At 38.4% G+C, this 12,296-nt stretch overlaps 1 protein-coding gene across 42 annotated transcripts in view; it reads left to right on the top strand.

The window, feature by feature from the left end:
* TFDP2 (transcription factor Dp-2) overlaps nucleotides 1–12,296 on the top strand; it is a 205,713-nt gene that overhangs the window by 52,459 nt on the left and 140,958 nt on the right. For 36 of the 42 annotated variants that reach the window (XM_086377500.1, XM_086377166.1, XM_086376928.1 and 33 more), the window contains one exon: nucleotides 11,609–11,711. In XM_086377500.1, the coding sequence (XP_086233626.1) occupies nucleotides 11,685–11,711 (27 nt within the window). In that variant the 5' untranslated portion in view covers nucleotides 11,609–11,684. Of the gene's footprint in view, nucleotides 1–6,561; nucleotides 6,670–11,608; nucleotides 11,712–12,296 lie in introns of all 42 variants that reach the window. The other 6 variants (XM_086377407.1, XM_086377076.1, XM_086376829.1 and 3 more) reach the window with 1 other exon arrangement.

Genomic DNA, 12,296 nt, shown 5'->3' with positions numbered 1-12,296 from the left:
TGGCCACGACTGAGCGACTGAACTGAACTGAACTGAATTCAAAAGTAGATGGATGTTACAGTTTTTTCCAACTTCATAGTTGATTTGTAGGGAGAAAACCATTGACACGAAAGCTTTCGTTTGTGTTTTGCTGACTTCTAGCACTTGGTGTGTAGTGGTGTCTGCGCTTTGTGGATAGAGTTCCTTGTTTGAGAGTTCTGTCACTCTTCCCTTTCCTTCTCAGTATCTTTTAGGAACTTGTGCTGTTGATCAGGAAGAAGGGTAGAGAAAGGCTTGGTATGTGTTTCCATTTCTTTTCTGCAGGGTCCTTAATTTCCTGCCTGTTACTCCCGTCTTCCCACTCATTTCCTTGTCTCCAAGAGATACCATCTCTTCTTTTGCATCTGTATACCTAATACTCCTCCAGAAGCGGTTTCTCAGAGGGTACCGCAGTTGATCCAGAAGTTTCTAGATACTTCCACATCACTAGGGCTATGAACTATCAAGTCCTAACTTGTGTTCACTATGTTTGCTTTTACTGTTTTACTCTTCCTTGGGGTCATTTTGTTTGTGCTTCCTCTAAGTCGCCTGGTCGAGTGTGCTGTTTTTCATGGATTCTTTTTCACCTCCTCTTACTCACTCTCTGCATCCACAGGCTTGCAGAAGGTAGGCAGTTGGATTTCTTATGGAATTTATTCCTTTTTTCCCTCTACTTATAGGTAATTTGAATATTTTTGTGATCTCTGTCTTCTGGTAATGTTAAGGTTGAGGCATGGGTTCTGTTGTGGTTTTATTTATTCTCCTTGTTTATTTTATATCTTTGTGGGAAGTTGAGGGAGAGATTTCTACTCTGAGAGAGCGATGGCTTATTCTGTTGTTGTGCAGACTTGAAACAGTCCCTATTTTCATATGGTTGTATATCTGAAAAACCCAGAAGAGTCAACTGAAAAACTACTACAGACAGAAAGAGAATTCAGGGACTTCCCTCGTGGTCCGGTGGTTAATGCAGGGGATCTGCAGGGTTCCTCTGTGCTCCCAGTGCAGGGGGTTGGGGTCAGGGAACTAGATCCCACATAGTGCAACTAAGCTGGGTGCAGCCAACAAAAAACAAAATTTTTTTTTTTTTTTTAGAGAAAATTCAGTTATATCATGCTATATAAAATTAATCAAAAGAAATCCATATGTACAAAAAGCTTGGATGATACGGAGAGCCAGAATAAAAATCAGATTAAAAAATCCCTAAAACCAACCAAACAAAAATTCTAGGAATGACTACACCGGTAAACGCGTAAAACCTATTAGTTTTTTAGGGCTGCCATAAAAAAGTGCCTCACACTGGGTGGCTTATAGCAACAGGAATTGATTCTCTCACTGTTCTGCACACTAGATGTCGAGGTGGTAGCGGGACCACCCTCCCTCTGATACCAAAGGAAGGCGCCTTCCTTGCCTTTTTCAGCTTCTGGTCTCCCGGGCATTTCTAACTGTGACAGCATGCATCCAGTCTTTACCTCTCTCTTCATCTGGCCAACTTCCTGTTGTGTCTTTTATCTTTTCTCTTTTAAGAACAAGAGTCATATTGGGTTAGGGCTCACCCTAATGCCAGTAGGTTGAGGAACTAAGATCATGCCATGTCATGGCCAAAAGATAAAGTAAAATGGGATTGGTAAACATTTAGGAAAAAACATTGTGTTTTTTAGGGGAATCAGCACAAATACACGTAAGAAAAACTTAAAAAGGTTTAGAAACTGTGCTGTTTTCTTCACCAGTTGCTTCTTTTTGTTTGGCTCCATTTTTCTTTTCTTATTGGTCTCTTGGGTGAGTTGAACGTTTTATGCTGAAATAGTTTTTTGTACAATACTGTATATGTAAATTACATGAATTCCCAAATGATGTTTTAAAACCTTATCTAGCCTATTGTGATGTATCAAGTTAAGGATACATATTAACAGTTGTATTACTTATCTGGAGCTACAGTTATCTGGAAACAGGGCTTTGCTAAAGAGCATATTGGTAACATGGATCTAATCCATGCAGTCATTGTGCATAAACTGAATAATGTTTTAAAATTTGGCTAGTACACCACTTGATTAAAGAGCCTTTCTATTAGATTTTTGGCAGGATCTTGAAACGTGATGTTGTTCTAAATTTGGGTAATCTCTGATGTTGCTTCTTTGGACAGGGCAGAAATAAGTTTTCTTAGACTTCTGTTTTCAGTAATTAAGAACAAATAATAAATGTTACCTGTGAAAATATTTGAAACAAAAGTATCCCTTCGGTTTTATTGTGGAAGCTTACAAGGTTCCAGATAAGAACATATCATTAATTCAGTTTTGCCAGGGAATGAGGAAGGGATTCTGTTTCAGTGAATTTACTTGTCAAAATGTAATAATATGTCTACTTTTCCTTACTATTAATCTGCCAGCTGTCAGTTACTTAATGTACTTGTCTATAGGCCTAGCCCATTTGTGCCTGTTACGTGCATCCTTTCTACCGAGTATAGTTGGCTTGAAGCCTGAAAATTGAGATAAGCAAATTTCGTAGGAATTTTATGTTAAATAAAATCAAGCAGGTGAAGCAAGGCCTATGTCCTTGAGTTACTAGGTTCGTAAAAGCTAATTTGAGAGCAGTGGGCTTTTTTTTGCTTCTTTCTGAACTTTGAGTTTTACTCCAGCAGAATAAGGTGCTTGTTAGATAATTGAATTGTGGATGATGAATATATACTTACCAGGCGTAGTCAAGAAATGAGTATTTCGGTTTCCAAAGAATTACAGATTGTCGTATGTGATATTGCCGGTTTATAAAAATTAGAAAGCACATAATTTTTACTTAATCTTTAGTAAATGTAGCATAATATCCCTGGTTCAGATGTTTTAGCTCTTACAATTTTCCCAAGGCTTCCATTAATTTATGTTTGTGTTTATTTATTTTAGCCTGCGCTGGGTCTTTGTTGCTCTGCTTGGCTTTCTCTAGTTGCTGTGAGCGGGGGCCACTCTTCAGTTCTAGTGCACAGGCTTTTCACTGCAGTGGCTTCTCTTGTTGCGGAACACATGCTTAGTTGCTCTGCAGGATTTGGGACCCTCCCAGACCAGGGGTTGACCCCGTGTCCCCAGCATTGGCAGGTGAATTCTTAACCACCATGGAAGTCTGGCCTCCCACTAATTTAATTAAAAAGGAAATAAAAAGTAATATCCTGCATGATTGGGCTTCCAGCCGTATCTCTCCATCTTGTTCCGTCTTGCCCTTTGTTTTCAGGTACATAGGTCTTCCTTCAGCTCCTTGAACTAGCCATCTGTTTTTCTTCCTCTGAGCATTTTCCGGTAATGTTTGCACCCTCTGCCTGTGAGTCCCCTTCTCTGCCATTGGTTTGTTCCATTTGTTTGTTGAGCTTAGTTCAAACTTCCTCAGAGGAATCTTCCCTAAAACCACCAGGGTTCCAGACCCTTAGTGTTCGTGCTTCCTCTGTACCTTTGCTTCTGTAGCACTGCTTATAGTATATTGTCATCACATAGTTAATTGAGGAGTTCATTGCTGAATGTCTGCCTTTAGAATTAAAATGTAGGCTCCATGAAGGCAGAGACTGTCACTGTTTCTCGAAGCATCTTTAATGCTCAGCCTATTGTTTGACATGCAGCAAGCTGTCAGTATTTGTTGAATAAGTGAACCAAATGAGTAGTGCTCAGATAACACTATTCAGTATTTCCCTGCACTTATGTAGAAGCTGTTAAAAGTTGTTATTGATTGCTTGTAGTGTTAACTAGTTTTTACCGTTGTGGAGAGTCCTGGGTAAAAGCTTATGTACACCCAGACAGAATTTTTTTTTTTCAATTAAAAGAATGAGCAATGATGCGGGTTGTGAGGGAGGTCCAAGAGGGAAAGATGTGTGTGTACATATAGCTGGTTCACTTTGTTGTGCAGAGGAGACTAACTCAACATTGTAACGCAACCATACCCCAGTTTAAAAAGTGAATAATGAGCATTAAAACAATTATCTTTTTTTTTTTTAAAGTGTAAGATGTTGATGGTTCCTTAGAAGAGCAGCTTTTAGTAAATAATTCTTTTTAAATTTCCCTCTTGGCTACTGTTCTTTTCACCTTCAACACCAGTGAAATTAAATACATTCTATTATAAAAACTTTTCCCATAGCATTTTTTGGAATTAGTGAACACAGGTATAATGCCAACCCCAAAACACTTCATGATAGGAGAGTGACCAACATTCTGCTCTTCTGGATGTGTGAACACGCTCAGCGTTTGTGTCTTCCCATTTTCTGCTGCCAGATCATACTAAATGAGATTATCATATTTTTATAAGCATGAAAATAAATAAAATACCAAGTACATAATTTAATGACTATTACTTTTTTGAAACTTACTATTTTATTGTTAATTTTTATTGGTGTATAGTTGCTTTACAATGTTGTGTTGTTTTCTGCTGTACAGCAAAGTGAATCAGCCATATGTGTGTGTGTGTGTGTGTGTGTGTGTGTGTGTGTGTGTTTATGTGTGTGTGTATCTCCTCTCTATTTTAGATTTCATTCCCATTTAGATCACCACAGAGCACTGGGTAGAATATTACTTAAAAAGCAAACACAAAACAAATATTTCTTGGGTTCCAACCAGGTGTCAGACACTGGATGTATGATAAGTGAAAAGACAGAGGGTCCCTGCCCTCATGTGATTCACCCTTTAGTTGTAGAGATGGCCCACAATCTGATTATCACACAAATAAATAGATAATGACAACCAGATGTGTCCTTGGAAAGGAGAAAGTAGGGGAGCATTATTAAGTAGAGACCCCTAACCCAGTCTCTGTAGTGGGAGAATTACAGTTGCCCAGAGAAAGTGACATTTGAGAGATCTGAAGGAAGGAGACTTCAATTCAGTTCAGTTTGGTCGCTCAGTCGTGTCCGCCTTTTGCGACCCCATGAATCGCAGCACGCCAGGCCTCCCTGTCCATCACCAGCTCCCGGAGTTCACTCAGACTCAACGTCCGTCGAGTCGGTGATGCCATCTCATCCTCTGTTGTCCCCTCCTCCTCCTGCCCCCAATCCCTCCCAGCATCAGAGTCTTTTCCAATGAATCAACTCTTCGCATGAGGTGGCCAGAGTACTGGAGTTTCAGCTTTAGCATCATTCTTTCCAAAGAAATCCCAGGGCTGATCTCCTTCAGAATGGATTGGTTGGATTTCCTTGCAGTTCAAGGGACTCTCAAGAGTCTTCTCTTAATACCTGGGAAAAACTCCAGGCAGCGAGAACAGCAGGCAGAGGCTCAGAGACAGGAGAAGCGTGCCTTTGAGGAACAGACAGGAAGGCCAGTGGACGTAGATGAGAGAAGGGTGTGGGAAAGTGGTTCAGCACAAAGCTGATGAAGTGAGCAGATGAGGCACTGAGGACCGAGTCATTACAGTGTGATCGATGTCACCAGTATAAAAATGTAGGAAATCTAATTGCCCATCAGCAGAGGACTGGTGGTATAAGTTACAGCGTACACAACGTAAAGGAATATTATATAGCTGTAAAAGGGAGGAAGTTTACTACCTAATCAGAAGAATAAAGAATTGTAGATTTCATATTGAAATTTAGAAATAGAAAGAACCTTTAAAAAAGGGGAAAAACTTGACCCAATGACGTATGATTTGTCCTGTATGAAAAGAATTATTTTGGTAAAGTAAGTTATCCTTCTTTATATGGATTTATTGTGATAATTACTTATTTTGTCATGTTTTCAAGGTAAAATATATTTTATAAAGTAGCATAGTAGTTTAGAATATGTCCACTGGGCTGAGATCCTGGGTTGGTATTCTGGCATTGCCGTTTGCACAGCTGGTTAACTGGGCAAATTAATTCAGCTTTTTAAAGCCTAGTTTTGCCATTTGTAAAATGTGAACAGTAGACATTTATCTGATAGAGTTGCAGTATGAATTGAGTGAGAGAATATATGTGAATCACTTAGATAGGCTCATCACCTAAGAAAAAAGTTGTATACTGTCACTTCCTGTGAAAGTATCTTCTAATTAATCCCCTTTATCAAAAGTTAGAGTGCAAAAAGAGAGAATACTGAAGAAAGTTACATCAAAAGCAACTCTGTAGTTGGATTTCAGAGATGGAATTATAGCTGCTATTTGTTACCTGTTTTATTGTTGTGTATATTTTCCAAACTTTGAAACATGAGCATATATTTAAAATTACTACCATTTCCCATTTAAGTATGCTTTGTCTTCTTTTCAGCTTGTTTTGCTGAAATTTTAATTTTTAGGAACATCCTTTTCAGCAGTGTTAGAAAGTCTGCAAATCTCGATTCAAGAGATGTTAGTTCAGTAAATGTATTCATAATTATTTTTGCTTTCCTCCTTATATTTTGATTAATGTTGTACCAATTTAAAAGGCTTTGTACCCACAGCTGCTAAGTTGTGATTGGAAAGGAAAGGGGCTTCCTTTTTGAGACCATCTGTGGGAGTTGCATTGTCTGAGTCTGACAAGAGATCATGGCAGATGGTGAGGTCACTGAGATTGACTTTTTGAGCTTGACATAATGTGCTCATGAAGCTGGAAGAAGAAATCCGACTTATTTTTTTAACCAACAGGAGAACATGGTGACAGGAAGAAGTGTACAGTTGTTGAGTCTGGATGAAGCATAATGCATCAGTGCACATGACTGGTTTAATCTTTGACAGTCGCCAGTACTGCCAAAGGTAGCTGTCTGTTGAAACATTCCGTGCTGTGTTTATTTACTTTCTAGGCCCTTGGTTTAAGTCATATGTTGCAAATAACATTTAGATTAAAGACAGTGTAGAAAAAAAGACAAAAAGTTTTAAAGATTCTTAGAAATGTATATTTTTAAATCGAAAGGTTATAGGCTGTCACTCAAAGCCAGTGCAGCATACTTCTTCATTTTTAATTGAATGAAGATCTCTGTCATAGTCACATGTCTTTTTATAACATTTATCTTAATGTAATTTTATGTAATTTAAATTATACTTGAAGGTTTATGCTTACTGTTTCATGTATCAGGAGCTCTCTAGTGTCTGGATTAGTATTTTGCTCATAGTGTATGTTCAGTAAATGTTGGCTAGGTAGATAAATTAATGAATGAAGTTAATTGCTGACTCTTTGTTAATTTTAGATGAGTTTTTTTTTTTTAACCACAATTACATGCTTTTTTCCCCCCACTTTGAAATTGGATTTATGTTGTGGTCTTTATCACTTCTACTATGTGTGAATTATGTATTATTTATTTTGGAAGAAGAAACCTTAATTTGTCATGAGAAGTCAGTGAGCCATTTTTTCCTTAACGTTAATGAGTACTTTGGCCAGGCAGTATCCAAATTATTTTCCACGTCTTGACTCATTTAATTAAGTAGATGTATTGTGCTACTACTCTTTTGTAGATGAAGACATTGAAGTACAATGATGTTAATATAAGTGTGCTTAAGATACTCATGTACTTTGGCTCTATTTCAAACATTTATCATTTAGGTAACATTTAGAAGTTACAGTTTGTGCTTACCTCTGGTGAGAAGATGCAAAGGGAATACTAAACAGAATTATGTTTTGTCTTATTAAGCTCAGTTACTGAAGCTAAGATGTGTTTTTATTGGTCACTTCTTGTTACTGTGTGTTGAAATAATAACACCTTGTTAATTTCTTGTTGTTTGCATGAGTAACAGTGCCACTGACTAACCCAGTCCTTAGGAAATATAATCCCGAATGGAACACTGAGTATAATAAGGAAGCAGATGCTCAGAGACAAGGAGCTGTAACCATTACAGCCATACTCTGAAAATGAAGAAATGGGAGAGGGGGGAAAAGGGCATTTAGCTGAATCTGGTAGCCCAGCCTAACAATGACTACTTTTATTTCATTGACCAGAATTAATGTCATGGCCAAACCATCTGGGAGGGAGACAGAAGGTAGTAGTTTAGTTGGGCATATTGCTGGTTTGGTGAATGAGATGGGATTTCAGGAATATTTATCTCATATTTGTAACACTGAAGAGTATATAACAGATAATTGATAAATGTGAAACAGTTCCAGTGTAGGGACTTGATTTTCATATTCACTCATGGTAGCTGTGATCAAATCTGCTGCTACAGTGGGAAAGCAAAAATCACAGCTGTACTTCCAGTCTTGGGCTTTTAAATATATGTTTTCTTTATCATTGAAAAATCACACTGTTTTAGTGAAAGGTAAAAACGTTTCCTCACCACCCCCTGCTCCACAGTTTTATTTGTAGATTCAAATTCTAGCATGTGAGGCAGACGTTTGGAGCCTCCATTGCTTTCAGTTCAGTTCAGTCGCTCAGTCGTGTCCGACTCTTTGCGACCCCATTAATTGCAGCACGCCAGGCCTCCCTGTCCATCACCAACTCCCGGAGTTCACTCAGACTCACGTCCATCGAGTCAGTGATGCCATCCAACCATCTCATCTTCTGTCGTCTCCTTTTCCTCCTGCCCCCAATGCCTCCCAGCATCAGAGTCTTTTCCAATGAGTCAACTCTTCACATGAGGTGGCCAAAGTATTGGAGTTTCAGCTTTAGCATCATTCCTTCCAAAGAACACCCAGGACTGATCTCCTTTAGAATGGACTGGTTGGCTCTCCTTGCAGTCCAAGGGACTCTCAAGAGTCTTCTCCAACACCACAGTTCAAAAGTATCAATTTTTCGGTGCTCAGCTTTCTTCACAGTCCAACTCTCACATCCATACATGACCACAGGAAAAACCATAGCCTTGACTAGACCTTTGTTGGCAAAGTAACATCTCTGCTTTTCAATATGCTGTCTAGGTTGGTCATAACTTTCTTTCCAAGGAGTAAGCGTCTTTTAATTTCATGGCTGCAATCATCATCTGCAGTGATTTTGGAGCCCCCAAAAATAAAGTCTGACATTGTTTCCCCATCTGTTTGCCATGAAGTGATCGGACCAGATGCCATGATCTTCATTTTCTGAATGTTGAGCTTTAAGCCAGTTTTTTCACTCTCCTCTTTCACTTTCATCAAGAGGCTTTTTATTTCCTCTTCACTTTCTGCCGTAAGGGTGGTGTCATCTGCATATCTGAGGTTATTGATGTTTCTCCCGTCAATCTTGATTCCAGCTTGTGTTTCTTCCAGCCGAGCATTTCTCATGACGTACTCTGCATAGAACTTAAATAAGCAGGGTGACAATACACAGCCTTGACGAACTCCTTTTCCTATTTGGAACCAGTCTGTTGTTCCATGTCCAGTTCTAACTGTTGCTTCCTGACCTGCATACAGGTTTCTCAAGAGGCAGGTCAGGTGTTCTGGTATTGCCATCTCTTTCAGAATTTTCCACAGTTTATTGTGATCCACACAGTCAAAGGCTTTGGCATAGTCAATAAAGCAGAAATAGATGTTTTTCTGGAACTCTCTTCCTTTTTCCATGATCCAATGGATGTTGGCAATTTGATCTCTCATTCCTCTGCCTTTTCTAAAACCAGCTTGAACTTCTGGAAGTTCACGGTTCACGTATTGCTGAAGCCTGGCTTGGAGAATTTTGAGCATTACTTTACTAGCGTGTGAGATGAGTGCAATTGTGCGGTAGTTTGAGCATTCTTTGGTATTGCCTTTCTTTGGGATTGGAATGAAAACTGACCTTTTCCAGTCCTGTGGCCACTGCTGAGTTTGCCAAATTTGGTGGCATATTGAGTGCAGCACTTTCACAGCATCATCTTTCAGGATTTGAAATAGCTCAACTGGAATTCCTTCACCTCCACTAGCTTTGTTCGCAGTGATGCTTTCTAAGGCCCACTTGACTTCACATTCCAGCATGTCTGGCTCTAGATAATCACACCATCGTGATTATCTTGGTCGTGAAGATCTTTTTTGTCTATTGCTTTAAGCCCTTATTATTTATGATCTTTTTAAAGTTAAGTTTTATTCTTCACTTTGAATGTCCTATTAAAGTTTTAATTTTGAAATAATTTTAAAATAAGAGAAAAGTTGCAGAAATAGGCAAAGATCTTTTGAATACCCCTGACCTAGAATCACTAGTCAGCATTTTGCCACACGTGCTTTATCACTCCCTCTCTCTATATATACAAATTATATACATTTATTAATCATTTGAAAATATGTTTCTTCTGCATACCCTTTCACTAGTAAATATTTTGGTATATTTTTCCCTAAGGTTGAGGAAAGTGAAGAAGTGAAAGTGTAATCACTTAGTTGTGTCCGACTCTTTGCTACTCCATGGACTGTAGCCCGCCAGACTCCTCTGTCCATGAGGTTCTCCATACAAGAATACTGGAATGGGTAGCTAGCTAGTCCCTTCTCCAGGGGATCTTCCCAACCCAGGGGTCAAACCTGGGTCTTCTGCATTGCAGGTGGATTCTTTTCCTGCCTGAGACACCAGGGAAGCCCATTCACTTAAAAAAAAGAAAGAACACAATCCTCTGATCAGAAGCAGGAAATGAAACAGTACAGTTATCCAGTCTGCAGAGCATGTTTTGCTTTCTCCAGTTGCCCCAATAATGGTCTTCATAGCAGTTATTTTTTGTGACTCAAAGCCCAGTCCAGGATCATTCATTACATGTAATTTTCATATGACTTTAGTCTTAAATCTGTAATGTTTCTTTAGCTCTCCTCTGTTTTTCGTGATAAACTAATATTTTTAAGAACTCAGGCAATTGTTTCATAGAATGTCTCTTAATTTGCATGTCAGCATCATCGCCTCATGGTTAGATTTAGATTATACATTTTAGGAAATATCTCAGAAGTGATACTGTGTCCGTCACAGTGTGCCCGGGGAGATGCACGATGCTGGTTTATTCTGGTATTGGTCATAGGTAGCTTTCGTCACCTTGGCTGTAGTGGTATGTGCCAGGTTTCTTCACTGTAAAATTTGATGTAAGAGGTATCTTGTAGGGCAATATTTCAAGACTATATAAATATCCTTTTTCTCACCAAATTTCATTTAATAATTTTAGCATCTTTTGATGATTCTTACCGAATCCATTAATATCACAGTGTTTACAGATTGGTGGTTTTCTAACTGCATCATTTCTTTGTACATATTAGTTGGAATTGTATTGCAAAGAAGACGTTTGCCTTCCTTGTTATCTGTTTCTATAAATGTGAACTCTTGGATTATTATTTTAGTCATTGGGTTTAGAATCTGTTACAGTGTGTTGTTATTAGTATGTACTTAGGTGCTTAACTGCCCCTTTAAACTGGCTTAAGTTGTCCCTTGATGTTGTGGACTCTCTAAGCCATCTCCCGTATACTTTCAGTATGTCTCTGTCATTCCTTACTTTAGATACTCAAAGTGTTCTAGGTTTGTCTCGTGCATTTCCTGCTCCATTGCTGGAATTGGCTACTTTTCCCAGCATCCCTGGTATTGCTTTCAGTGGAGTATCTATACCAGCATAGTATAATATTTCAAAGTCCAGGCTCTGTCACTTCTTAGCTGAGTTGGTTTGGTTGAATTATTTAACATCTCTAAATTGCAAGTTTTATTTGGATAATGACAGTTAGAATGGTCCACATCTCGTAGTGTTGTTGTGAGGATTAATTTAGGTAATTAAAAAACAGTGAATATCACATAATAATTATGACATAAATGTTGCTTATTATTATGATGACTATTACATTACTCTTCCCTCTTTTTCTCCTTAACAGGATATTCTTTTAAAGAATTATTGAAGACGAAGTTTTTTTATTTGTTTTTTAATGGCTTTACAGAATTTTAAATTGAATGCAGTTTGACATGACGGCAAAAAATGTAAGTATTTGTGAATTTTTAAATGTAAGTATTTAAAATAAGCTATACTTTTTCCTGTGTACATTTTCTTCACCATTTTGACTAATCCCAATTCGGTTTACCGGCATCAATGTATCATCTGTTTTTGTTTCTGCAAAGAAAGAGACTGTGAACTTTAACGCTGTTGAAGCTCGTCTCTCAGGGCCATGGTAGCCTTGTTGCAAACCGCTGCCAGGTTGCTCTGACTCAACAGCTGCAAAATTGCTGTCTCCAGAAATGTTCCCACCTCCCTCCTGTTTTGTGTACTGTTAATAAATTTGCTTTGGTGCTTTCTGGAGAGTTACTTGGCATTATTGAGAAAAATCACTGTTTTCTTTGGCTCAGTTTTTTTCTTTTGAATTTACCCTTAAAAATGTGTACAGTCAGATGTTGTTCAGAAGTAGCCTGCTGTCCTCCTTGAGGTGATTTCCGACTTCAGTTGTTTTGGGGAAGTTATTCTTTTTTCTTCTTTTGTTTAAGACTGTCATTTCTGAATCTACTTCCTTTCAAGTTATATTGTTATTATACCAATGGATTTGTTTCTAGTTATGGGGAAGGATTATGCCA

This window comes from Bos grunniens, chromosome 1 (genome assembly GCF_055505025.1).
Source record: "Bos grunniens cultivar Pamir isolate PY7600 chromosome 1, Bosgru_T2T1.0, whole genome shotgun sequence".
NCBI lineage: Eukaryota > Metazoa > Chordata > Mammalia > Artiodactyla > Bovidae > Bos > Bos grunniens.
The sequence above is the reverse complement of the archived record's forward strand: the minus strand, read 5'-3'. Positions and strand labels throughout refer to the sequence as shown.